The sequence below is a fragment of the Podarcis erhardii genome (assembly GCF_964252035.2).
Source record: "Podarcis erhardii genome assembly, chromosome: 3".
NCBI lineage: Eukaryota > Metazoa > Chordata > Lepidosauria > Squamata > Lacertidae > Podarcis > Podarcis erhardii.
Genome location: NC_138507.1, coordinates 46,271,419 through 46,298,959, shown reverse-complemented (window position 1 = coordinate 46,298,959; position 27,541 = coordinate 46,271,419). Strand labels below are relative to the sequence as shown.

Below are 27,541 nucleotides of genomic sequence, written 5' to 3'. Positions count from 1 at the left end.
TTTCAGGTTAATATATCTTTATAACTGTTTCCTAGCAGAAACCCTGTTATTTAAAGTGGTTATACAGGATGAAAGGGACGTCTGCCAGCTGTGTCAGAAAGTCTGTCAGGAAGCAATTTGCACAACTGAACAATAATTATACTTGTTAGACAGATTTTTGACCACTGAGCAATTATGCATGTGATACTTAAAGCGCACGGAAATTAACAAGGTTTGCTTTCAGGTCTTGTGAGCTATGCGGTGCTCCCGCACTTGCAGCAGAGGATCTCATCCTGCTGGGTTAGGAATCCTTTTCCCACCAGTGAGCTGGAACATTTCCCACACTTAAAGCAGTCACTGTGCCACTGGCGATCCTCAAATGAGATAAATTTGGCTTCGCCGAGAGCTATGAAGAGAAAACATGGAGATGAAAAGTGGGGCTGTGAGTGCCTTTTAGCAGATCGCAAAGGCAGTAACTTATGCTCTAATAAGCAAAGTCCCTTCCTTCTTCCTTTAATAAATGTCAAAACCTGAGCTAAATGAAGTGAAGCTGCCATACACTGAGGCAAATTAGTTCCATCTAAAAATCTAAACAGGACTCTCTCACCACTTATTATGTCTGAGGGCTCCCAGATTAAATAAAACTCTCAGTTATCCTAATATATGGAAACTGGAGAAAAATTGGATCAATGAACACATGTGATTCATTCAGGGCCAGTCCTACCATTAGGTAGAGTGAGGTGAAATGCTGTGATGAAAACACAGCGAAACATCAGATACGTAATATTCTTGTTGTATTCTTTACTACCAGGTATGGAGACAATGCTTTTGGGAGTCTCTGTCTCATGGCGCCAAAATAATTTGATGGGTCTTTGGAACTATGCACCTTGGCCTGGTTGTGGGAACACCATTTTCAATTCCACCTCAGGCAGCAAAGTGTCTAGGGCCACCCTCAATTCACTGAAGGGTCCATGTTTTGACATGCACTACAACAATAGATGCTGACATAGCTGCTGTATTGGCCCAAATATGAGCTGCTCCCTTAAAATTCCACAGGCACTCATACCCATTCCATTTTACCACTGTTTCAGCAGCGATATCATAATAGCCAATTTTTGTAAGGCCACGGATTTAAGCCACACTTTAACTTTTCATGGTCGGAATTCGGGGGGGGGGGAAGTGAGGCTTATATTCGGGCCAATATGGTATATATTTCTGAGATTCAGAAATGGCCACTATGGGACCAACAATGTGCGCATTTAAGCCAGCTTCCCTGAGCTGTCTTGTCCATTTTAATTCAGGATGCACATCCACAGGTACACACTGCTTTGTATACGTAAGAAGATAAGAAGAGTCCTACTGGATCAGACCTAAGGCCCACCTAGTTCAATACTCATAGCTTTATCCTACTATGGATTTAACAGTTCAGCATATTTGTTGGATACTGTGAATTATAAATCTAACACATAAAAGTAAATTGGCCTAAAAAGCACATTTTTATGGAGCTGTGGAAAGGTGGTGCTTAATTGCTTGCAATTAATTATGCCTGTAGAAGAAATTCCAGGGTCTGCTGTGTGTGAACTCACATACGCAATGGAGAGAAAGGTTATGGCTGATTGAATTTCCCATCAGTTTTGTTTCTTTCTTTGAATGACGGGATCAGTAATTAATTGGCAGTGTTACCCCTCAGAACTGGGACAAGAGGTCATTCAATTTGTTTTTAAAAGGATCCAGCTAATGGTCTTAGAGTACATTTGAATAGCCTCTGTGTGTTTGCCAAACATTTAATTATAAGCCATTTAAGCACAAATCTTGAAAGCAGTGTTCTATTTCTGGCAAGATCTGTTCTTCAATTCTGGGAATATGAAGGTGAGGCTAAATGATTCAAGCATGACACACAGAAAATGCCTTCTATGTCTTTCACTGCAGAGAGAATAACAGACACACCTGCCAGCCAGAGTTTCGTAGGATGCTTGGCAATGCTAGGGTTCCCCAGATCACATGCTCAGGAAGTGGGTGAACTCTTACCATGGCACCCTTAAAAACAATTCCAGCTGCTGCTTAATGTGTTTGTGTGTACTAGAAATTGGAAAGGGGAGGACGACTCATTGAGATTTTGCTTTGCTTGAAACAGTTGTGTATTTTGTTGGTTATTTTGATTTTCAGAGGCTGGGAATAGATGTCTTTCCTCTTGCACTCATACTCTTTGACCCAAAATGTGGATGTAAACAAGGCCATGTTTGGAGTCGCCACTTACTTAGCATGGTAACTGCATTGGTGTTGCTATTCTCACAGGAAAATGGGAACTCAGGGAGCTGCCTTACACTGAATCAGGCCATTGGTCCATCTGGTTCAATATTGTCTACAGTGATTGGCTCACCAGAGTTTTAGGCAAGGTGTCCTTCCAAACCCTGTCTGGAGATGCTTGGGATTGAACCTTGGATCTTCTGCATGAGAGACAGATCCCCGACCACTGAACTTGGGCCCTTCTCCTAAAGAATTCATCTTGGATCTGACCTTTCCCCAAGATGTTCAGAGGAACATAGGCAGTTTCCTCTTCAATTTATCCTTCATAACCATCTTGTGAGTTTATTATTAGTTTGTTTATTCATTTAATTTTTATATTGCTCCTTCTCCCAACTGGGAGCCCAGAGCAGCATGAAATATAATTAAAATCATCTCATCATCACTAAATGCTTCACAGTGCCATAAAAAAATCTAAAACCATCAACTAGTGTACTAAAATTACAATCTAATATTTACAATTGGTGGGTCCCTGGCTATTCAGTTCCCAAAGGCCCGGGGTGAATTAATCGTTTGTTCACTAGTATCTATCTTATCTATCTATCTATCTATCTATCTATCTATCTATCTATCTATCTATCTATCATCTATCATCTATCATCTATCTATTTGCAGTTAAAGTGAATATAATCAGAACAAAACTAAAAGGGCGAAAGTCCTGGGACAAGGTTCTCAACTCGAGATAATTCCTCCAGGTTAGTGGAGTTTGTAACCTGAAGCGTTTGTAACCTGAGGCGTTTGTAACTCGAGGTACCACTGTAGTTCATACAACATGCAGACACCCATTGCTGACAGCAGCAACATAGCTGTCAACTTCCCCCTTTTTTAAAGGGAAATTCCCTTATTCCAAATAGGATTCCTTGCAAGAAAAGGGAAAAGTTGACAGCTATGAGCAGCAACTGTATAGCTTCTCCCTCCCTCCCCTCCCCCTCCCTAAAATGTAGTCCAATGTATCCATGCTTCAAAATCCTGTATTTTCCCATTCCAGCTGCCAATTGTTGACTATCACTGTCATTAAACACAGAATAGTGTATTCAGCACTGCTTGTGTGGAGTTATGCTTGTATAATGCAACTTCTGCTCCTCCTCTTCTAAGCACCTTCAAAATCTGCTCCAGAGGGTCCTCTAATCTTGTGGGACAGATTTCGGGAGTATTCAGAGAGCTGGAGGGGAAAGGGCAGAAGGGGGAAAATTCTGCTACATGCACCAGAGAACAGCAGCATTGGATATGACCCAGGGTGCTGTGATAGCAAATAAATTATGCAACATCTTACGGAGACGAAAGAGGGAACTAGGCATGTGGCCAATGTTTTGTTATGTACCGTAACATTTAGTTTGAGCCTGAATCTCATTACAGCTCAAGAATTGTGGCAACAGGGCCACTTTCTCATGATCATATAAATGTCCTGCGGTAATAGTACTGCTCTCCAATTCACCATAAATAATTTTAGCACCCGTGCTCATCCGTCAGCAATGCTGAAATAAGGAGCACAAATGCTGCCAATGATTGTATAGGAGGCTTGCTTCTGCCATAATGACCATCAAAATATGGACTGTATTTCGTCAGTTGGATAGTCAACAGTTACCTGTAATAGGCTTGGTGCAGGCCACACACTTCTTTGCATAGCGCCTGCTGAAGCACTCAAGGCAGTAGGGGTGTTCATCTTTGGAAATGAACCGCTGCCCTGCCAGCTGCTTCTCACATCCAGTACACAGAAAGCATTCTTTGTGCCATGGCTGGTCATGATAGGTCACTCCACCAGCAGTTATCACCTATTGGATGATAAAGGAGCATTTGTAGCCAGATGCTGAACTTGGGCATTAAGTACAAAACCAAAGGTCAATAAGCACCATGCTTCCTTGGTTAATTTATAAGAAGAGAGGGATGCTGAATATCCAGCATACTTTGGAGTCACCCCACGATCAAGGAAAATGTCACTCCAGGTCTCTGTAGCAAGGGGGAAAGGCACTCTACACATGCTCAGAAGAATTAATTTCTTTTTTATTACCAATGTCCAATAGGGTTGGCTCTGAGACTCTTCCTACAGAAACAGCTGCTGGTTGTAAAGGGGAAATGGATAAGAGGCTGCTGGACTGCCCACAGGAAATGCAGCATTGAGATTTTTAGAAGTATACTTAAAGAGAAGGGCTCTGGCTTGGTGTTATATTGTGGAATTGCATGGGTGGATGGACAGCTGAAGCATACTTTCAAGACCATCCAATGTATGCCAATCAGAAGTCCCACTGTGCCCAATGGACCACTTCCTAATAAGCGGTCTCTGGACTGAAGCCTTCATATGATTATCTCTCTAACAGTACAATCTCATATATGTCGATTCAGAAGTCTAACTGTGTCAAATGGGAGTTATTCCCAATAATGACACACCTGTGCCTGCTAGATTAGGCTTTCCCAACCTTGTGTCTGCCAATGTTGTTGACTACAACTTCCAACATCCCTCACCACTGGGTCTGATGGCTGGGACCCAAAGTTGGGAAATGCTGCACTAAATGATGACTTGGGGGGGGGCACCCATCTTGTATCCCATAAGGTGCTCCTGAAATGTAAAATGCACCATTGAATGCATTGTTGGTGCTATTAGCATTCACCTTCTGCGCACCTGTTCACCGCATGTAATTTTGACAATGGAAACAGATTCAGAGTATCTGCTTCCTCCCATCTCTTGGCAGTGAATTCTATCAAACCTGAGGATGTTTGCATCAGGGTCATTGTAAGAAAGAATATTTTTTGGTTTGTTTACAAACGTTATACTGCTGACTATGAAGAGGGGTTTGAAGGTAATTATGATCTCATGAATTATCTGAAGGAGCGCATTCCAGAGGGTGGCTGCTGTCACCAAGAGTGTCTGCTTCTCCTTTGTGGACAAATGACAACCCCCTGTTAGTGGAATGGATAGTGAAATTCATTGTGATTACCTATCTCTCCACCCCCACTGCCCCAGTATTTTTCATTTGCTTCATTACCTTTTTGCAGGAGTAACAACACTGAGCAAATTGCTTCTCAAAACAAGGCACACAATAATTGTCGTTGTCCTTGGTAATCAAAGGCTTTGTCCCTAGCGGTTGCCGACAGTGTTGGCAAACAAAGCAAGCTTCGTGCCAACAACTTCCTTTAAACTCCATTTTGCGAGAACCTGCAAAACCAATCATGAAACCTGACAGATTATTGGCCGGCTGGGAATGCTGTATTAAAAACTGTGCTAAAACAGTATGGTTAGGACATTGTTTCTTCATTATCAATTATAGCACAACAGCCCCAGTTCAGCCAAGCACAGAAACTCATGGTTAAATTCAAGTTTTAATGTCAAAGTGAAATGGCCATCTCAAAACTAATCAAAGGACATAAAAATAAGATATAGGGAGGGAAATGGCCTTCTGATAGGGAAAGACATAATAATACATGTGGAGGTCTCTGCAGTTTCCCATATTTGTTTCAACAAATTTTCTTCTTGGTCTATGTATGCATTCCTGCTTTATTTTGCCTCAAGCATACACCCACCACAGGTGTTTGAAGCTGAGGAAACTTGACGTCAGTCACAGTCCATAGGTATCCTGCAGCATCTTGAAAAATACTCTGGTGTGATGTGCTTTCCTTCAAATCAATTTCCGCAGAAGCCCTGGTTAAACTGAGGTGTGTACATTTGAGACAGCCATTGCACATGTGCGAACAATGATACGTGTGTAGATGAGAGCAGACACACATATGACAGCTTCAGTGAATTGGAGTTCATTGCAGGGAAGCAAATCAAGAAATGGACATTGGGTGTAGACATCCCTGTCTCCCTTCTGGTCTGTACAGCAATGTTTTAGGTAAAAATCAGGAGCTTAAGTAAATCAGCAACATTTTTCAGCTAGTTTTTCTAATCCTGAGCTGTTTTCTAAGTTTAGCATAAATGGAATACTATAACACTTAATGGAAAATATTTTCAATTGACTATTGAAAATAAATGCAAATACATTAGTTAACCAAGACTTTCCAACACCTCCTCTTCAAGGACTTGAAACAGCATGGTTTGAAATTGCAGCACAGGGGAAGCTTTACACAGAGAGGAGGAAGGCAGTTCTGGAAAATAGCTGTTTTGTATAAGTGGTAATTGAATATAGGGTAAGTATAATGAAAACAATGAGGTTCTAATCAGCTCCAAGTCCTGGGAAGCATAAAACTCCTATAGCCAGTGCTTGTGTGAATTGAGCACCTTTTCAAGAGTCTCGTATCTTATGCTGGAAAGTGTCAACACTGCATTATTCCACTTTAGCTTCACGTTGGGTCTACAAATTATTTCATTACTGTACTTTACCTGTACCAGTAAACAATTTTTAGCAAGCCTATTATCCTCCTTTTCTTTTTTTAGTTGGTTATAAGTATTAGAGGAAAATTGCCATATATATGCGATAATCTGAAATAAAACTCTGCTGTGAAACAAGCAGCCAAAAATAAGGTTGCCATCACATCTCTGTATCAGAACCAAGCAGCAAAGAATGCAAGTGACCAAACCTCCCTGCATTTCTTTAGTAGTTGTGGGGGTTCTCTGGGGTTTACTGGAGAAGTGGCACAGGGTATATGGAGGGTCTTAGTCCTTTGTGCCTGCACCACTCCCGCAATCTAAATGTCCCCCTGAGGCTGGTACTGGGCTCACGGTGGGCATGTATGGGTACCTCAATAAAATTTTGAAAAGTTGTGAAATCCAGTGATGGTTCTATGCCAGACTTTATGGTATCACATGTAGTTTGGCTTTCACATCTCTGCACTGCCCACTGTCTCTGTGACCCTTCTGATTGCATCTGACTAGGCTGCTTGAATTAAAAGAAACTAGCTACCTATCACTATCAGTGCTTCATACCTTCAACCATAGTTTTCTAAATTCAGCTGCCAAATCTTATTCCTAAATCAACTCACAGGACTCAGCTATACAGCTGCAAATATAACGTCTTAGGTGTGTTTTACGTGCATTATACAAATGTGACATTAGATGGTGATGGTGAGCTTATGGCAAATTCAATATATTTTTCAAAACACTTTATAAAAGTGTTTTTCACAGTGTTTTTCACTTTATAAAAGTGTTTTTCACAACATTTTCACAGGGTTTTTTTTAATATGTGCATAGATTCCACCACAGTCACCTTGGTCTTCCAATTTATTCAGAAGGGACCATAAGTACAGCTTAGACAGATTTAACATTAAAGAGGCTAATTTAATTGTGTGACTACTACTAGTGTTCAGCGTATTAAAATTTAAAATACTGGATCTGTCACACTTGTTTCCCATGCTGAGGAAATCTTGCCAAATGTGTTAACGTTTATTTATTAATTTTGGTAAGGTGGATTGATTTCCGACTCGGATTTCCGAATTGTTCTATAGATAATCAATATCTTGAACATATAACTTGGCATGTTATTAGACAAAATAATCAGAAATTAGGGCCAGTTGTTTGGATAATATCTTATATGTAGCAGAATGTTTCAGTGCTCATCTGCTAGAAAACATTCACTCTCTCCAGATGCAACCTTGTGGCACCACCACAAAATAGTTACCGTATGTAACACAGAAATGGCTATTTTGGGACATGATACAAATAATTATCATAGCATGCTCTACTACTGTGGGGCAGCCAAGTCAATGGTATTCTCCAGATGTTTTTGGACTACAAATCCCATCAGCCCCAGCAACATGGCAAATGCTCTTTGATGACAGGAGTTGTTCACAACATCTATTGTTTTGCTGTTGTTAATTAAATTTGTTAGTTGCTTTATCTTGCCCAAGGCAACCCAAAGTGACTTATAAGCAGCCAACCATTCTAGAGGGCCCTGCCTTGGCTACCCCTGCACTAGGGCATCTGTCTAATATTTTTTGTATAGGCAAAATTTGATGCAAATCTGGCAATTTAGTACATAAGTAAAATTTCCGTTTTGGACACCTGGCCAGCACCCTGGCTTTGAATGGGTCTGAATTATTCAGTGACAACATTTCAGTCTCAGATGCAAGCCTGAATTTGTACTCCCACTCTGCACAGCAGGAGTTGCTGATTGCTGCCTATGCTCTGGCTGAATAAAGAACTGTGGCAGAGCACCTGTTACTCACAATTGTCAGAGCTGGCGGATAGGATCCAGAGCCCCCACAACTTTTCTTCTGGAGGAAGTGCAATGGGGAATGCATCAGTCTTATAAAATAGAGCGACAAGCCATGTGTGAGATGGGTGGCTCAACTGACCTCCATGAGGTAATTGAAAATGCTGCTCAAAAAAAGAAAATCCACCTGCCAGTGGCTCCCTGGGACTCCATTTTGTGACTGAAAGGCATGCCCAGAATTTAAGGTAAAAAAAAAAATTTTGGAGGCACAACGAAGGTTTTACGATTCTGAATAAGGAAACCTTGGCAAAGCCAGGCTATGGGATCCCAATGTCTATTTGTGTCACAAGTGGAATAGTACAACACCCAAAAGCATTTTTGGAGAAAAAAAGGTTTATTACCTTTATAAATTTAAGGATATTTAGGATCCCACTGGAGTGGTACAGTGGGGAGTGCTCAGCTCCTGGGAAAGTAGCTTTCATTTTGAAGCAAATCTTTCAGGAAAAAGACATACAAAACGATGTGGATCTGCATAAGTAGCTCTCCGTAAAACTCACCTAATCACATTCCTAAAAGCTAAAAGAAGAAAGGGGAGGTAAAATGGCAAAAGGTGAAATGGCAACAGGTGGGTGAATTGGACAGTAAATAGCAAACTGGCCTCTGCATAAGGAATGTGCAACACCTGTAAAAATGAAGCATTCATCTGAAAAGGCCCTTGGATTAAAGAAGAGAGTTTCACCTTAATCTTACTTCTGCCTATTGAGCTCCACTAGACCAGTGTTCAAAATTAATTAAAGCAGCCATGCGACCCTATTTATTTCGTTAGCAAAAGCTCCTTGTTATCTTACCAGGCATAATGGTCCTCTTGCAGTGGAAGCACTTTGATGAATACTCATTAGAATAACACTCTGTACACAGCAGGAGCTCATCTTTGGCAGCGAAAGGCTTTTCTACCAAAGACTGATGGCACTTGGCACACTTGAAGCACGCTTCATGCCAGTGGCAGCCTTTGTAAGCAAGATCCTTTGAGAGACAATGAATGCATGTTAATAAAAAGCAGGTGCTTCCTTTAAACACTGCCCCCTCCAAACCACCAGTTGGGTACAATCAAATCAGAAGGCGCTATGAGCCATTGGTTTCAGAATAATTGTCAAAAATGACCTGCAGGGCGACAGAATATTCTGTAGTTTAACCACATCGGAGGAAGTTTTCTGACCTTTTCTTCCTTGTCTACCCTCAAGCTGCATACTTTATCTGAGCTAGCACAGGATGAAAGGAACTGTTTGGAAAAGCCTGCAATCTTAACCACGTCTCTGCAAAATTGAATTCAGTGGGACTAACTCTCAGGTCAATGGAGTAAGAAATGCAAAGCTGCCTCTTCTATTTGTGCTAGGGAAATGGGCTGTAATTTGGTGTATTGTCACCAGTGTGGCTATGTCGTATGTGGCTTTGTACCATAGGTGCCTCCAAATTTTTGTGTCTAATTCTGGACATATCTTCTAAAATCCTGATTCGTATAGAACGGAGCGTCATACTCATGTATGTATGTATGTATGTATGTATGTATATAAGTGTATAAACCACACCCATACAGCAGACCAGATGTAAGAAAGGTTATGTTGCAATTGGAAGCCAGATGGATTTTCCATCTGAATACAGTCATCCCCAAAGGTCTAAATCTCAGTCTGGATTTGAGTAGTTTCTTGTGAGTTGTTCCTGTGATTTTTACTGTATGCTATCCCAGAGTGTGATGGAATGCTATGGTCCCTTTAAATCTCCACCCCGGGGGAATTAGTATCCGACTCAGCATTTCATCAGGAGCTGAGCGCCCTCGCAAGGTGGGAGCTGACCATATTGTTGAGCATTAAGTTGCCTGCATATGTAAGTGAAACACTTGAATATTTTGGATCATATTAGGTGGGGTTTCCCCCCCCTCCATATAAGATTGTGTTATATGAGTCATTTACAGCATGTCATGTATCATTTAGCAATGTACTTAGACTGACTTGATGAAGGGTGACAGGATTTTACCTGGATATTTCGTTGTTGGGAGTCCTCCTCATAAGCAGTTTTTCAACTACAAGATTTAACACAGAGAATCTACACTCTGGACTTCAGTACAATATAGTTGAACTTTCGGATGCGGAGACATTGAATAGTACCGTAATTTGTAGGATTATATATATCATATATCACTTAAAGATTGACCAGAGACACACTCTCTCTCTCTCTCTCTCTCTCTCTCTCTCTCTCTCTCTCTGTGTGTGTGTGTGTAGAGATCTCATACCAATCAGAGTATTAGTACATGTTATATTGTGATATTTTGTGTACAATACATTTAATATACTCATTTTTCCTATACAGAGTTGTGCTTTATGAGGAATTAAAGGAGGAACAAATCTCTATACACACATCCCACTGTGGTGTGCATAGTTTTCATGAAAAGTTCTGCCTGAGTTCTGAGAGAAAAGATGAAGCCCAAAGACGTGAAGTTTTGTTTCCTTTTGATCATCCCCATTTGCCACTAAGATGCTATTTCTGTGATGAGTGGGGAGGCATTAGGAGATAAACAACAAAATGAAGTTGTCATTTGGCGAATAAAATATTTTAATCCAAACACATCTTTTCTTGAGATATCTTGCTTGCGGAGACAGTGTTATTACATAAAAATGATGAATGCCATTTATTTCCCTGCGAATCTTAGCAGTTACAGGGGAGGCTGTCTGTAATACAGACCAAGGGGAAGTCATTTTTCACTGGTTATTTGTCAGTGGAATTTATTTTAAGGTTTTCCTCGATCTTATCAGTTGAATTAAGCCCAGGCTAGAAAAGGAAATCTCTCTGGAATGAATTGTTAAAATAATACAACTTACTGCCCCCCCCCACTTTTTAAACCCAGATATTAAAGAAGCGAAGACATTATTCTGAGGGTTAATGCAGTTTAAAATCTCTATATTAAGCTGCTGAATTCAGATGATGGATGAAACCCATCCCTGGGTCTGTAGGGAGCCTGCAAACTATTAAAAACCTGCATTTATCTGCAGAAGTTTAATGTCACAGGTTATATTGTTGCGTACCACCCCAATCTCTGAGCAGTGCAAAATCCCAGGGGTTCCAGTCGGTTACCCAGAGTTCGTGTTGGAATGAGGGACAGTGGAGACTGTGGTGTTATTTTATATGTGCTTTATTTATACATATATACCACCTGAGCAGAAAGTGAGGAGGAATTAAAGAACCTTTTATTGAGGGTGAAAGAGGAGAGAGCAAAATATGGTCTGAAGCTCAACATCAAAAAAACGAAGATCATGGCCACTGGTCCCATCACCTCCTGGCAAATAGAAGGGGAAGAAATGGAGGCAGTAAGAGATTTTACTTTCTTGGGCTCCATGATCACTGCAGATGATGACAGCAGTCACGAAATTAAAAGACGCCTGCTCCTTGGGAGAAAGGCAATGGCAAACCTAGACAACATCTTAAAAAGCAGAGACATCACCTTGCCAACAAAGGTCCGTATAGTAAAAGCTATGGTTTTCCCAGTAGTGATGTATGGAAGTGAGAGCTGGACCATAAAGAAGGCTGATCACCGAAGAATTGATGCTTTTGAATTATGGTGCTGGAGGAGACTCTTGAGAGTCCCATGGACTGCAAGAAGATCAAACATATCCTTTCTTAAGGAAATCAGCCCTGAGTGCTCACTGGAAGGACAGATCGTGAAGCTGAGGCTCCAATTCTTTGGCCACCTCATGAGAAGAGAAGACTCCCTGGAAAAGACCCTGATGTTGGGAAAGATGGAGGGCACAAGGAGAAGGGGACGACAGAGGATGAGATGGTTGGATGGTGTTCTTGAAGCTACCAGCATGAGTTTGATCAAACTGCGGGAGGCAGTGGAGGACAGAAGTGCCTGGTGTGCTCTGGTCCATGGGGTCACGAAGAGTAGGACACAACTAAACGACTAAACAACAACAACAACAACCTGAGCCTACACAGAGGGGTTCACAGCATTAAAACCCCAAGGGGGTCTTGCTTCTCCCATAGCCCCATAGCCACAGCCTTGGATTCCAGCAGCCTTGGATTCCAGGCATGGTTCTGTCTCCCAGCTGCCCAGTCTGCAGCCTTGCTTCTAGCTTCTAGCTCACAAAAATCAACTCTCACCTCTGGCCTTTGTCTTTCTACACACCAGCGAGTTGAGAGAGCCCCCCCCCATTTGCCACTCTGTTGTCTAAACCACAGAGCCTAGGGCTTGCCAATCAGAAGGTTGGTGGTTCAAATCCCCGTGACGGGGTGAGCTCCCGTTGCTTGGTCCCAGCTCCTGCCAACCTAGCAGTTTGAAAGCACGTCAAAGTGCAAGTATATAAATAGGTACCGCTCCGGCAGGAAGGTAAACAGCATTTCCGTGCGCTTCTCTGGTTCGCCAGAAGTGGCTTAGTCATGCTGGCCACATGACCCGGAAGCTGTATGCCGGCTCCCTTGGCCAAAAAAGCGAGATGAGCACTGCAACCCCAGAGTCGTCTGCAACTGGACCTAACGGTCAGGGGTCCCTTTACCTTTACTTGTTAGCTTATGGCCCATAATTAGTGGGCCAGTACTTTATCAGGAAGCTAGCCTGGCTATGCCAGGAACTGAATCAGTGCTGGGTCCAGAAATTAGAAGGAGGCTCAGACATACAACCTACCCCTCCACCCAACTAATAATAATATACTCTTTTGTTGTTGTTGTTGTTCCTTCCTGTCTATATCTATGGATGCATTATACCGATCTATGGATTTGGGTGGGTGTGTCTGTGTGCAGGTAATCTGGTGTACATATCAATGCTTCAGCCTTATTCTGTAGACAAGCACTTCAGTCAGTTCACCATTCAAACCTCATCTCCGATCTAACAAGAATGAATACTAGTGCTATATCTTGGGCAGCGGTGATTCACAAGCAACACAGGAGCAGTCAGAACCCTTCCAAACAAAGTCTCTACTTCATCTGCTGCCCCACACTTATGTCAGAAAAGGAGCATAGTTTCATGGCTCACAATCATTAGTTGTTGATCATGGTAGATTCATGTGTGAGTTCAATTAAAACATTTTTTTAAAGCCTGTGGGTGGTTTTCAATAAATGAGGAGCCCCTTTCCTTCTTTCCTGTCACTTACAACATGGCAGGCATGAGCTAATGAAGCTTGCTAGGAGGAAGAATCCTGAAGTTTTCTAGGTAGCAGGCCTGAGGCCAGACCCCTGGACCCAACTGCTTCCTAGTAACTACATAGTAGTAGTAAATAAATAAAATAAAATAATTTTTTAAACTGCTTCTATAGTTAACTGCTGATTTTGAGCATTCAGCAAACACCCAGAACTCTGCTTCATGTGGAAAGTGTAGCTCTATTTACGGTAGGTATTTGAAGGCCCCAACTGGGCCAGAGGTGCCTGGCTGTACAGGGTTCTTTCAGCATTCAGCTGAACATGCCTATGATCCCACCCTCACGATCACTGCAGGCTTCCCAATTGCAGGAAAGTTTCTAAGAACATTCAGCTGATTGCTTTTAGAAATATCTTTCAGGCTTTCCTGCACTGGGACGGGGAGCACCGACATTGAAGGCAGGGCAACACATGTGCCCCTATGATCTCTATATGTACTATTTCCACAAAGCTTGGAATAACACTGGAACAGTGTTGCTTCTGGAACAAATCAACACTTACCTTGAAGTCACATTCAATGGGCTTCTTGCATTCTTCACAGATGTTAGCAAACAGGCTGTCGTAGCACTTCACACAGTAAGCATGGTCTTCTTTCATGGCGTATCTCTTTCCACAAAGGGAGGCCATGCAGTGATAGCAAGCAGACTGATCACTTGCCATTTTCAATTCTTCTTGATGTTTCTAGGGAGAAATTTGTCTATAATGAGTCTTTGGAACTGTAGCACACATGACTCTCCAGAATTTCCACATCCTTGCATTAAAAGGTCTTTGTGAATAATCTCCTATGAGCTAAGAGTAAAAGTCAGTCAATACAGCACCTAATAATATGCATATTATCTTTTTTTAAAGTGCTATTAAAATCTACAACAGAGTATGTCAAATCATGGCGTGGAGCTGTCTTGGGCCCCCCAATATCTTTTGGGAGGGGGCAGAGGTAGCTGAGTGCAGAGCTGAGTGTGGCATGGCTTCAGTAGCCAGCTCCTCCTCCTCCTATCATGGAAGGAGACCAAACATGAGAGAGGAGCCACCAGCCATTGCAGGATAGCTCTGCATTGTGGGTAACACCATGTGACATGGACTGAAAAGCCAGGGGTGTGAGTGCTCTGGAGTCACAGCAAACACCAGTAATGCGTACACAGCCAGAGAGTATGTCTTTTGTACCTGGCTCCAGTTGGTGAATCCTAGGAGTCTAGGGAAAAAAAACAAAGCAAATCCCACAAGCCTGAAACCTGATTCTGCTTATCCCTCTGTGCTTGGAAAACTCATTTGAATAAATACTCAAAGTTCAGGATACAGCAGAAAAATCTTCTCAGGTTTGTAGGCAAGCTATTTTGGTTTGTTATATGCCCATTGGACCCAGAAGGACTTTACTAAAATTAGGACACGGTTCCTGAGAATCAGGGAGATCAGAAGCCAAAGAGTTCCCAGTGAAGTTGTCCATTAAACATCTGCTGGATTCATTGAATTCTCTCTCTATTCATGTTATTGTGCAGCTCATGTCAAGAGTGCATGGTTTATTATGACTCGGAGAAGAACTATGGAGGGGTGGGGGAATCCTTCCAGCCGTTTTTGAAAAGAAAATGATATATCATTGGTACGACAGTAACACTTTCCTAGCATATATGTCTCAGCATGTAGTAACTAAATGAGAAGGATAACCCAGAGTATTAAAAGTATTGGTTAATTTTTTAATGCTATGCACAGCTCCCAATTCCTAAATTCAGCTCCATATGCTGAATCACAGGCCATAATGTATGATTTTGTCTCAACATACATGGCTGCCTTATAGTGTGAATCAGATGACTGGTCCATCTAGTTCCAGTCCGGCTCTGACTAACAGTGTTCTTCAAGCTTAGAAAAAGGAGATCTCTGCCCATTTAAGATCCTTAAAGTGAAGATACGGTGGATTGAACTCTGGACCTTAAGCATGCAGGTCATGTGCTCTCCCACTGAGCTATGACCTCTTCCCTACAAGGTTTGGTGTCTTTTTCCTCAGGGCCATGGACTGGTCTGGGAATTTGGTCAGCTTCTTTCTTGCCCAAAGTGAAAAATCATGCCCCAAGGTAAATAAGTCTGGTTTCTCTTTGCATGCAGATATAGATATAGATAAAGACATATAACCAAGCTTCATTGGTTGAGACAATGTCTGTGTTACAGACGTAGAACCACACAGCACTGATTTTTCAGCTGGAAGAGCCACTGTGTGGTGATTTCCCTCAAAATATCCATGTGGCAAAGTAAGTATTGTGAAGTAGTGTCCGCTTCTCAACACAGAAACATAAGAAGCTGCCTTATACCAAGTCAGACCACTGGTCCAGGTTTCTCAGTACTGTTTACAATGACTGGCAGTTTCTCTCCAGGGTTTCAGACAGGAGTCTCTCTCAGCCCTACTCAAGCCCTACATGTCAGGGATTAAACCTGGAACCTCCTGAATGTACTCCATATGCAAGCTATGCCTATTCGCCAAATGGTTAGCTCCCAGATCTGAAGAAAAGGAGAACCAGTGTGGTGTTGTGGTTAGAGCATTGCATCTGGATGCAGGAAAACCAGGTCTTCATCCAAAAAGCTCATTTGCTTACCTTGGAGCAGTCAATCACTCTCAGAATATTTCCTCACAGAGTTGTGGTAAGGGATACCCCACCATGCCCCCCTCCCCCAAGTTAACTCCATTAACAACTACCTAACCTACTGATAGCTGGGATAAGCTACTTCTATAGTTTAAAGAAATGGGGTAGAATATAATGTCAAACAAAGTGATTTTCATTATACAGTAGCTTACACTGTTAACATATGGAGACACTTTTATCATTTTAGCCTATGTGTCATGAAGGGGAAAATGACCAATAACAACTTAATTTTTTTGTCACATAGTTTGCAGGTGTCCTGATGTTCATGTAAAGATGGCAAGTAAATAGTGGTTAATTATCAGTGATTAAACCCCTGGCCCATTTATAAGCAACATAATTGACCACTGTTTGGAAGGAGGGAATTCAAAAATAACTCGACCAAAGCAATCCCATGCCCAGTTTTGCTTCGAGATGTCATTCTGGCCAAAGCAATGAGTCAATATGTCATGAATAACACTAAGCGACTAGCACTTATGTAGGAGAAAAATACCAGCCTTGAGTGCTTTTGACATCTGCTTCTGTTTATTTAGCTGCAAGTAACGGGTTTGGTGCCAAGAATCATAGGAGGCGGCATAATCAGAAACTGAGGGTAGGTTTGGATGAGTTCAGACAACCAACCCACCACCAGGTTGGCCAAGTAAATGTCAGGAAACCTTACTTGAGATCAAAGGCTTTCTCAAGTAGACTAGAATCTGCAGCAAGAAATAAAATATCACCAGGTTTCCATCAACTCAGACTGAACAATTCCATGGTAGAAAGCCTGACCACTTGGCCAGTTGGTTTTCTGTAATGGTCTGACCTTTAAATAGTTCAACCCAACCATTTCAGTCTTGTTTATAAAGAGCATGAGCGTGTATGTGCTGCTGTGTGTAAAAATATAAAGGGCATTAGTTCAGGGCTGATTCACTCAGGTACCGGCACTACTTGACATCTCATTACTGGCTCACGCAAACCTCTGTGTCCCTCAGCTGAACTGGTTAACTGCCTCAGTGGGAGGTGGCCACAACATTGTGTGCAAGGGATGTCAGGTAAAAGAAAGCAGTGCTCTGTGGGGGCTGATTTCTTTCACATATGCAAGTCCTCATCTAATGGCACATTCACCAGATAATGGGTGTTCAAGTGTAAAAATATTGATGAAACATACTGCAGAGAAATCCTCTGTGTGTTTCAACATTTTTTACCACCCGAAAAACATTTTACTACTGGTAAGTGTCAGGATAAAATAGATCTACTTTACATACAAAGAAGGTATCTGTCGGATTAATTCAGCCTCTTTTCCCATATGTGTATATCTCTCTCATTGATTTTGTCTTAAAAATAAAGGAATACTAAAAGCAACTAAAAACAACAACAATCCAGGTAAACCCTACAATTCCCAAATCCAGTATCTTTCATAAAATCTAATTTTACCAACTTGCCATTATTTGAAATTAGACAAAATAGAATGAAAAGCTTTTCCTGTGTGGTAAAGAAAGAAAGAAAGAAAGAAAGAAAGAAAGAAAGAAAGAAAGAAAATATACTATTCAAACTTAGCTTTTAAATCTGATAATACAATTCATCCATTTATTCCAGTGAATCCAGGTGAATTATTTTTGAAGTGTTACATTCCATTATCATTCCTTTTGCCTTCAATTTAAATACTTCATTTCCATTCAACAAGGAAAATGCCAGCAAGATTTAATTAGCAAGATGCTAATTTATTTCCGGTTTGGAGAAAGTATCCACAAGTGCAGCACAATCCTCTCAGGTATGGACTGTAGTGCTATTGTCCCACCTGTGGTGAGGATGCAATATTTGACATGGTTGATGACAGTGTACAACCTGAACTTTCTGCTTTACCTGACTGTTGCCCTTTCACAGCAGAGCTATATTTCTGCCAATTACCTTCTGCAGTGCCTTTCATGATGGTCAAGTTCATTTTTCAGTGCCTTGTTAACATTTTGTTTTTATTTTTTTTAAACACAGCATAATGAAAGAACTTAAGAAGACCCCTGCTGGATCAAGCTGAAGACCAACCTAGTCTAGCCAGATGACCATGGAAAGTCTGAAAGCAGATCTTAGTGCAACAGTAGTCTTTCCACATGATTCCCACCAACTCCTTTTAGAAGCTTCCTGCTTCATGAGATTTCCTTCCCCAAATGGTGGAAAGAGACTTCAGAATCAGAGCTCTCCAATTCCTCAGATCTGGTCCTGAGCCACAATGGTGGCTCCAAAGCAACATGCATAGATTTTTATTTTTAAATCTGCTGATCAGGTGTTTGGTTGAAAAGAAGGAAAGGGAACTGAATTCAGCTCCCTATTCCTAAATGAGTGCTTGGCAGAATTTTAATCACATTGATGGGAATTCAACTCAGTTTTACCCAGAGTAGTACCACTGGAATGAATGAATATGACTAAGTTAATTTCAGTGGCTCTACTCTGAGCTGAATACCACACTTTGAAAAGACTCTATGCATGCTGCCCCAGTTATGAGACTGGTTGAAGAGTAAGAAAACATAGGGGTGAACAGAGTTAGGAGAAAATGTGTGTAGCTTGTATACTTAAAAAATGAGCCCCTTTGTGGGGTACTAGAAAACAAGAAATTAGTGCTGAGCAGTATAGAACAAAATGAAAAGGAAGAGGGCCAACCCAAGATAATTTGCTTCCTCAGATGGAACCTCAAATCACATCTCCCCAACAGGACTGACTCTACTGTTAGGCAGAGGCAGACGACTAATTTTCGGTATCATGAAGGGCAGCACTGTGTCCATGACTTAGCTTTTAGTTACAGTATGTTTTACTTCCAAAGAGGAGGAGTGAGCGCCTTGGGAACCATGTACTTTGACTTAGACTGGAGAGGTGGACATCATTTTCTGTTCCACCTCAGGCAGCAAAATGTCTTGGGCCACGTCTGGTCCTCTACAAATCAATGTGCCCAGGTCCATTCAAGCAATGCTGGCACCCATAGGCCTGTCCCTGGCAGTAAAAATGCGACAACAAATTAAAACCTAATGATTTGCTGCCTGTTCATGACACCCCCAAGTCACCTGCTTGAGGTGACTGCCTCACTCTATCTTGACACCATGTGGATGCATCCCTTGTTCCAAGCACAACCATGTAGCTACAGAAGAAGAAAAGGAGTTTGGATTTGATATCCCGCTTTATCACTACCCGAAGGAGTCTCAAAGCGGCTAACATTCTCCTTTCCCTTCCTCCCCCACAACAAACACTCTGTGAGGTGAGTGGGGCTGAGAGACTTCAGAGAAGTGTGACTAGCTCAAGGTCACCCAGCAGCTGCATGTGGAGGAGCGGAGACACCAACCCAGTTCCCCAGATTACGAGACTACCACTCTTAACCACTATACCACACTGGCTCCCACATAGCTACAGCTGCTATGATTCACATACCCTCACACATAGCATCAGTCTGGGGACATGGTGCTATACATTAGCAACACCCTGGATGCAGCAGACAAGTGGTTGGTGCTTTGGAAAAAGGAGGTGAGGATTTTCTACCAATAGGTGATTGGTGACTGTCAGGGAACTGACATCGGAGCGAGAGGTGGAGGCAAGGCTCCCGAGCGATGCAGGAGAGGGGACCAGCAGAGGGGAAGGAATTCAGCGCAACACTAGCAGAGAAGGGAGGGAGATGGAGGATTTGGAGAGGGGTCTCCAAGACTCTTCGCCCGAAACTAGTGGAGAGAGCACAGGCACACCTCTGCCCAGTCCTTCCTTGCGCAGAAGAGTTCCGCGCAGGGAGAGTAAGCGGAGACTTGGCGTCAAACAACTTCTATGCTGGAAGAGAAAACAAAATAAAAAAATTCCTTCCAGTAGCACCTTAAAGACCAACTAAGTTAGTTCTTGGTATGAGCTTTCGTGTGCATGCACACTTCTTCAGATACCAAGTGTGCATGCACACGAAAGCTCATACCAAGAACTAACTTAGTTGGTCTTTAAGGTGCTACTGGAAGGAATTTTTTTATTTTGTATGCTGGAAGAGGTTCAAGAAACGCCCACTGATGGATTCTGCAAGCGACTGAACGGCCACGGAGTGGAGGGCTGTCAGCCAAGGCATGGTTAGCCAGGCAATCTAGCCGAAAGTAACGGCAACTTATGCACAAGTAACCCCTTATAACCATTACAGTGACCATTTGCTAAGGGAACCCCTCCTTCAAGGATGTCTGGCTCCCAGAAACTGCTGTTTTTGTTTTTTAATCCTGCACACAACCCTTTCCAGTCCACTGAGCAAATAAATCAGAGTAATTCATGAGAAGAAAACCTTGAAGGATCAAAATGAGCAGAGCCGTAGCCAAGATAAATCTGACCCACCTCACACAATCCACTAGGATTCCTCCCCCCACATACCTTATTTTAGCCTTCACTGACCTGATGCCTTCTGGATGTTTTGGACTCCATTTCCCAACAGCTGTGCCTGATGGGAGTTGGAAGTCCAAAACATCCAGAAGGCACAAGCTGGGCGAAGGCTGCCTCATTGGAGATCCCACTCATTTCAGTAGGGCATATGCAAAAGAGCCTTTTGGTGGGTGGTGGAAGTTGGAATGCTTTGGGCGAAATCAATATGTACCAGCATGAGTTTGTAAATGATTTTTAATGCTGAGAAAAGCTTCTGAATTATATAATGCTTGGATTATTCCACCTACCTTTCCTGTGTTGAGCTGGTTTGGGAATAGAATGGTTTATGAAATACCAACTATCATCCAGCCCTCAGTTCACACACAGAGATATGAGAACATGTAACTAATATATTAGACTCTCCTGCTAAAAATGAGTGGATGGCTGAGAACTCTTGAGTTTTTAATTGTATTCCCTCAGGGTTTGTGGAATGTCAGAGAGGAGGAGTAGAAGAAGAGGAGGAAGATGGAATGCTGATCTCAGACCAAAAATAGTGACTACTTTATTTGGCACAAGTAGTGGAAAATTCCTTGTCTCTGCATACGACAAAACTTTGTGTCAAAGTGATTTGCTGTGTCTACAACTGTGTCAAATGGCCTGCTATCTAAAATGACCGACAATACAATCCATCAAAGCAATCCCAAAAATAAGCGAGCATCTTATGCTCAAAACTATTGCCTATTTGCTTTTAAGTCATTCAAAAGAGGGTAGATAGATGTTTGAACGGGGAACACAAACTAGCACTCAAGTTTGTTGAGGGACCAAAGTGGTGGAATATTAAACTATTGCCCCTGAGGAAGATCATCTTAAGAGTTTACATTGTTAGGTACTGTGTGCATAAGATCTTTGGTCCAATCCCCAGCATTTGCAGCAAGGGCTTGGAAAAACTGCTAACTGAGTCGCTTGTCAATCAGCATAGACAATACCAAGTGAGGACAACTAATGGTTCTGGTTTTAAAAAAGAAAAGGGAAGAAAGTAGGTCATATAAAATTGATGGAGCATACTGGCTAAGAGGCCGTTATGAACCAGGAGCTCCTCAGTTCCAATTTTGTCTCTTCCATGGACTCACTGGTTAGCTAGGAAAGCCACTTCCTTTCAACCCCAGTCCTCCTCTCTGGAAGACTTCACTTACAAATTTGTTGTAAGGTTTACAACTAGGAGCACACCACCAAGTATACTTAGGTGGGGTGGTGGTGGTGGTGGTGGTGGTGGTGGTGAATTCTCCCCTGATTCCTCCCTAGTTTTTGTTTGTTTTGATACAAACCTAAAGGCTCTCTCTTAGGTCTGATGAATACCTCCCCGCACCCTTGAGTGTGTGAGGCTCTTTTGACTACATAAGCAATGGGAAACACAGAATGCTGCTTGTGTCTGCCCTGTATGGAGTGCCCTGCTGCAGCTCTGTCCACTCTCTTACTGTAATCTAAAATGGCACCCCTGCGGAGTGGTCCAATCTTGTACGTTTCCCTGAACCTTTGTGAGACTCAAGAGAAAACAGGGAGTAGTGAGTGACTCATTAAAGGTCTATTCAAGGCTCTATGGTATAGGACTTGAAGGACTCATCAACACTTCTGCTTTTCCCATGCTTTCTAGACACAGGTGTGAGCTTTTGTTTGTTTTTCCTGCAGCTTTTCCTGAGAAAACCCTCTGCTTTCTGCCTGTCGCAAGTATGAGTTTTCGGATTGACGTCTGTTCGGATTTAGCGGTAAACAGTGGGTTTCCTTGGGGAAAGTGGTGGGGCAAATGAAAAACCTCTGAGACCTGTGCCTAAAAAGCATGGAACAAGCGGAAGAAAAAACGAAACAAGTGGAAGCGTGGACAATCTCTAAGACAACACATCAAAATGATAACAGACGTCTCCCTACACTTGCTGTCTTCTGACCCCCAACCCCCAGTTTATAGATAAGGGAGCGAACATCATGCTGTTGAAATAGAATCTTTTCCACTGCTTTGATCTTAATCTCTAGAGAAACATGTTAACTTTAATTTTGCTGGAAGCTATATTTTGTGTTTGAGTAAATCAGATAAAGAAAGACTCCAAAGACCTGGCGCTACGCACATTACTGGACTACAAAGGTTGTCTGGTTCTTTCATTGTCTGCCTTATTTCCAAACACAGCGAACGTACAGTGAGTCACTGAATTGTTGCTTACACATGTGTAGAACCAGTGGCTATAAATATTATTCTGGGTCAGTGGCCCATCTGATCAATTGTTCTCAGCCTTTCTAACATTTTATACCAAATCTAGAATTGCCATCTTAACAAAGCAACCTACTAGAATGCAGCCCGCTCCTAGCATCTGCTGCCATGATTTAGATGTTCCAAATCCAAAGGATGCTGCAGCATTAAGGTGGCTACAGCAAGCATCCTTGATCCTTCCTGCTCTGTGACAATTCTAATCCATTTCCAAGTGTCTGTTCTCTTTCATGCCTTTGATCTTTAAATCCTAATAACCCCATTTTAACAAAACTTACAAATTGTTAAAAGGGATGTGGGTGGTGCTCCAGTCTAAAGCACAGAGCCCAGGGCTTGCCGATCAGAAGGTTGGTAGTTCGAATTCCTGCGACGGGGTGAGCTCCCGTTCAGTCCCTGCTCCTGCCAACCTAGCAGTTTGAAAGCACGTCAAAGCGCAAGTAGATAAATAGGTACCACTCTGGTGGGAAGGTAAACGGAGTTTTTGTCCGCTGCTCTGGTTCGCCAGAAGTGGCTTAGTCATGCTGGCCACATGACCCGGAAGCTGTACATTGGTTCCCTCAGCCAGTAAAGCAAGATGAGCGCCGCAACCCCAGAGTTGTCTGCGACTGGACCTAATGGTTAGGGGTCCCTTTACCTTTACCTTACAAATTGTTAAAAATAGACTGCTGGTTTTTATTATTTTTTTTGAGATGAACCAATCATTTTGGGTGACCTAATTAAACCTTACAGAAATAGATGATAATATACCAAATAATGTAAAGCCTTTAAAAGGTTGCTTGGTGGTATTCGTTACCACTCTGTTTCTCATGAACCTAATAGAGGTCTTTGAGACCTAGTTTTGTAAAGAAAAACAGAACCCTAGATTTTTGAAAGTCCAGTTACACTACATCAATCAGATCACCAATATCTATATGCTTGCCATCACTCTCAAAGACCTCTAATAGGTTCATGAGAAAGAATTACCTTTGAAGAAACCATGCTGGCTATGCTTCAGCAAGGCTTGTTCTTCTATATATTTTATATATGTTTTACTGTGGTTTTATAATGGTTGGAAGCCATCCAAAGTAGCTGGGGTAACTCAGTCAGATGGGTGGCATCTAAATAAATAAATACTTATACGCTTGCATATTTTATTTTTAATATTATATTCCACCAGCCTGTAATTTCCAGGAACCCCCTTGGATCCTTTTTTAAAAATTGGTGTTACATTGGTTACTTTTCAGTCCTCAGAGAATGACCTGAGGAGCATTACATATTTTTGCTAGAAGACCAGCAATTTCACATTTGAGTTCTTTGAGAACTCTCAGGTAGACGCTGTTCTTTTCATCTGGCAGGCTTCTTGCCTCTAATAGCTGATAGCTGACTGCTAACTACGCTGGCATCTTTGCTTTTTCATGATATTGTCTCCCCCCATGAGTTTAGTCTTGATAGAAGAACCTTGAAGAATCATACAATAAAAGTCTCATATCACAGGAATATTGTATACAAGCATAGAGGCTCTGAAGCCTATAGAGCAACTAGGATTTCCCCAGTCACTTCAGTGTGAGAGGCAGAGTCTCTTGCTGGCAAAAGGATGCATTCATAGAACTGTCCCTTCCCAGTTAAGTGAATGGGAATGCTTGGGTGCTCAAGAGTTCTGTGCACACACACAAAACACACAGAGCAGTTGGGACCCTCAAATTGGGAGACTGAGTATTGCATAGGTCACTGACGATCAGAGCCATCTTCAAACAAGCTTGCTTTTTCCTAAGGTCAATGTCACAAAGCAAACATTTTCTTTAGATTTCTACAGATTACGCAGCCTCAATCCTAGTGACCTGCATGGCAGCAAAATGAAATTCTTAGCAATGTGGTAACAGATTTATGGATAGATTTGTTCCAGCCAGCTCGGGGGGGGGGGGGGGTATGTTAAGAAATGTCAAGCAATCATATGGTATGAAGAAAAATACGAGAACGAACAACAGATGGGAACAGACCAGATGTGAGAAAATTGTCTTCTTTTCAGTGAAAGTATGTGAACAGCTGGGGAAAAAATATGTTGTTAAAACAAGGAAGACTGAAGAAAAAATATTGTGGGGCATCAGTTCCAATGCTTCACCATCCTAATTTATAGTTTTAGACAGATTCCTAATGCAAAATGAGTATGGGATATTAAATAGTACAGTATAACCTTCAGTTATAGGAAAGTTTCCTTTGTATGTTTACTGATACAAGATGGGCATAGCAATTGTGTGTGTGTGTGTGTGTGTGTGTGTGTGTGTGACACACACACACACACACACACACACACATATACACACACACACATATACATGAGAGGGGCAATGAGAATGAGAACACATACATGGTGAAGAAATTGCCACATTGAAAGCCCTGCTGACTCATTGCAACCAGGTTAGAATGAACCATTTCCCCCTTCCCCATTGACTCTAATGTGAGGGAATTTGCTGATTCGGGGTGGGGTAATGTTGGGGAAATAAGGTTATTAGGAATAGTGATGGTGGCTGAGCTTGCCACTGTATGGGGTGGAGGCGAGACTCCTGTGTCAGACCTCTCTCACCACTAGCATATCCACAGTCATAAGCACAAACTGATCAAAAGAATCAAAATACTATGGGTGGCCAGCACTGATTTAAAGGCTCATGCGGCCAGAAAAAGTAAGGGTGGAAAGTACAATAGAAAAGAGCTGAGTAACAAGGAATGAAACATGCCTTATAAATCTGATTAAACACATTGATGTACCATTCCATTTGAATGGAAGTTTCTTCCAGATAGTGTATTTAGGACTGTAGCTTTATTATGTGTTTTCACTGACAATAGCCTAGGAGGCTACATTATTTTGCACATTTATGTGGGACTAAGCCCCATGGAGCGCATGGAGGACTTGAATCTGAGAAAAATGCCACAATATTTCTTTGCATAACAGATATGTTGAATGGAAGGGTAGGCTGGAGAAAATGGCGGGTGAACTGTAAATATAATTACTTTAACTTACTTTACTTTAATTACTCTAAGAATTATACCATTTAGCAGACACACCACCCCTCCAAACAACTGTTTCAGTTTTTTTTCTTTTTTGGTACAATTAACTGAGTTTGCTTGAATTTGCTTCGTTAATTTTGCTGTCATATTGGCAGCACAAAATAGTATCTGGAGACTTTTTTGAAAAATTACACACACACACACACACACACACACACACAGGCAACATAGAACATTTAATAATAGGAATAAGTATGATTCATAATTTTCAGGTACCCCAAATTTCACAACATTGACAACGTATGACCTGATAGCCAGTAGGCAAACTGCAACTTCTGTTAGAACTACTACCACCCACATAATCTCTCAGCAAATCTTAATACCGGTTAGTTCTCCCAAGTCTAAAATGTGCATCCATTCTTTATTCCCCATGTGAGTTCCTTTCTTTGGCCATATAGAAAAATCTTAACTTTCATACGGTACATGCAGAACTATAGGGAGGAGAGGAACCTGAAATTCTCCACTATGTTCTCTCATTATGGCAGCTGTGAGTGAGAATATCTTTGATATTGCTGTGAACAACTTTTTAAATAATCAAGTTTCATATATTAGAGAGCTAGAGAATGTAAGTTACTCAGATACTCACATTTTTCTACCAGTTGCCTCTTCTGATGCTTGGACAGGATGAGGAAAGATTGTAGATTTTCAGAGAAAGGGATCCAAGAGAAACAAGCATAGCCTGCCAGATCTGTTTTGTCTCCTATGGGATTCCTTGGTTCTGCAGTAGGCAGCCAAGAAGATTACTCTGTTTCCTTTAGACCTCAAACAGCTGGGTCTCTTGCTGTTTTGTCATATACCGTCTGTGTTGGGAGTTAAACACAGAGCATGTAGGAGGACCATGAAAGGCTCTTATATTTCAGAAAGGAGGAGGAGATGTTTCAAAATCTGAAAACATTAGCAATCACAAATGGCACACAAGAACAGCCCCACCCCTAACTGCGCTTGCCATGTTATGACAGCTGCACATCAGCAGAGTACCATCCTTTGTAGCTTAAACTTGGAAGCTGACAAGGCTGATTTAATCATCTAGAAGCATTAATCCAGGATGCTTTAATGCTGGCTTAAAAACAACAATCAAACATTGTTTTGTGAAGAAATAAAAGTAGCCTTTACTTACATAATCTAGGTCTTGAAGCAGCAATTATGGTAGCAAAATGAAGGCAGATTTATAACTACTAAGGTAAAGGTAAAGTTACCTCTGACCGTTAGGTCCAGTTGCAGACAACTCTGGGGTTGCGCGCTCATCTCGCTCTATAGGCCGAGGGAGCTGGCGTTTCTCCGCAGACAGCTTCCGGGTCATGTGGCCAGAGCAGTGCACGGAAACTACTTGCACTCTGACGTGCTTTTGAACTGCTAGGTTGGCAGGAGCAGGGACCGAACAATGGGAGCTCATCCCGTTGCGGGGATTTGAACTGCCGAGCTTCTGATCGGCAAGCCCTAGGCTCTGTGGTTTAGACCACAGCATCACCTGCGTCCCTAACTACTAAGTTACGAAAGTACAAAATGTACATTCAAAAATGGTGTCTGAGCTGCAGAGCTGACATGCCTGGTGAAGCAAAAAGAGCAATGAGAGTTAAGGATAAATTCAAACTAGGCAAAGTAACCCTCAAGGAGGTTGCAGTGTCGAGAGCCAGTGTGGTGTAGTGGTTAAGAGTGGTAGACTTGTAATCTGGTGAACCGGGTTCACGTCTCCGCTCCTCCACATGCAGCTGCTGGGTGACCTTGGGCTAGTCACACTT

General features: G+C 42.0%; 1 protein-coding gene across 1 annotated transcript; it reads right to left on the bottom strand.

Annotated features, from left to right (window-relative positions):
• On the bottom strand, positions 1-26,638 carry FHL5 (four and a half LIM domains 5). Its single transcript, XM_081857421.1, has 6 exons — positions 26,389-26,638; positions 14,049-14,228; positions 9,215-9,389; positions 5,265-5,434; positions 3,869-4,055; positions 1-385 (listed from the first exon to the last, which is right to left on the bottom strand). The coding sequence occupies exons 2-6, from the start codon at positions 14,205-14,207 to the stop codon at positions 234-236; spliced, it is 843 nt and encodes a 280-aa protein (XP_081713547.1). The 5' UTR covers positions 14,208-14,228; positions 26,389-26,638; the 3' UTR covers positions 1-233.
• Between the last annotated feature and the right edge of the window lie 903 nt (positions 26,639-27,541).

Coding starts and splice junctions, on each gene's coding strand:
- FHL5 (XM_081857421.1), bottom strand. CDS start 14,207: ATGGCAAGTGATCAGTCTGCTTGCTATCACTGCATGGCCTCCCTTTGT. Junction 9,390..14,048: donor CCATTGAATGTGACTTCAAG/GTAAGTGTTGAT, acceptor TGTCTCTCAAAG/GATCTTGCTTACAAAGGCTG. Junction 4,056..5,264: donor GTTGTTACTCCTGCAAAAAG/GTAATGAAGCAA, acceptor ATCATCCAATAG/GTGATAACTGCTGGTGGAGT.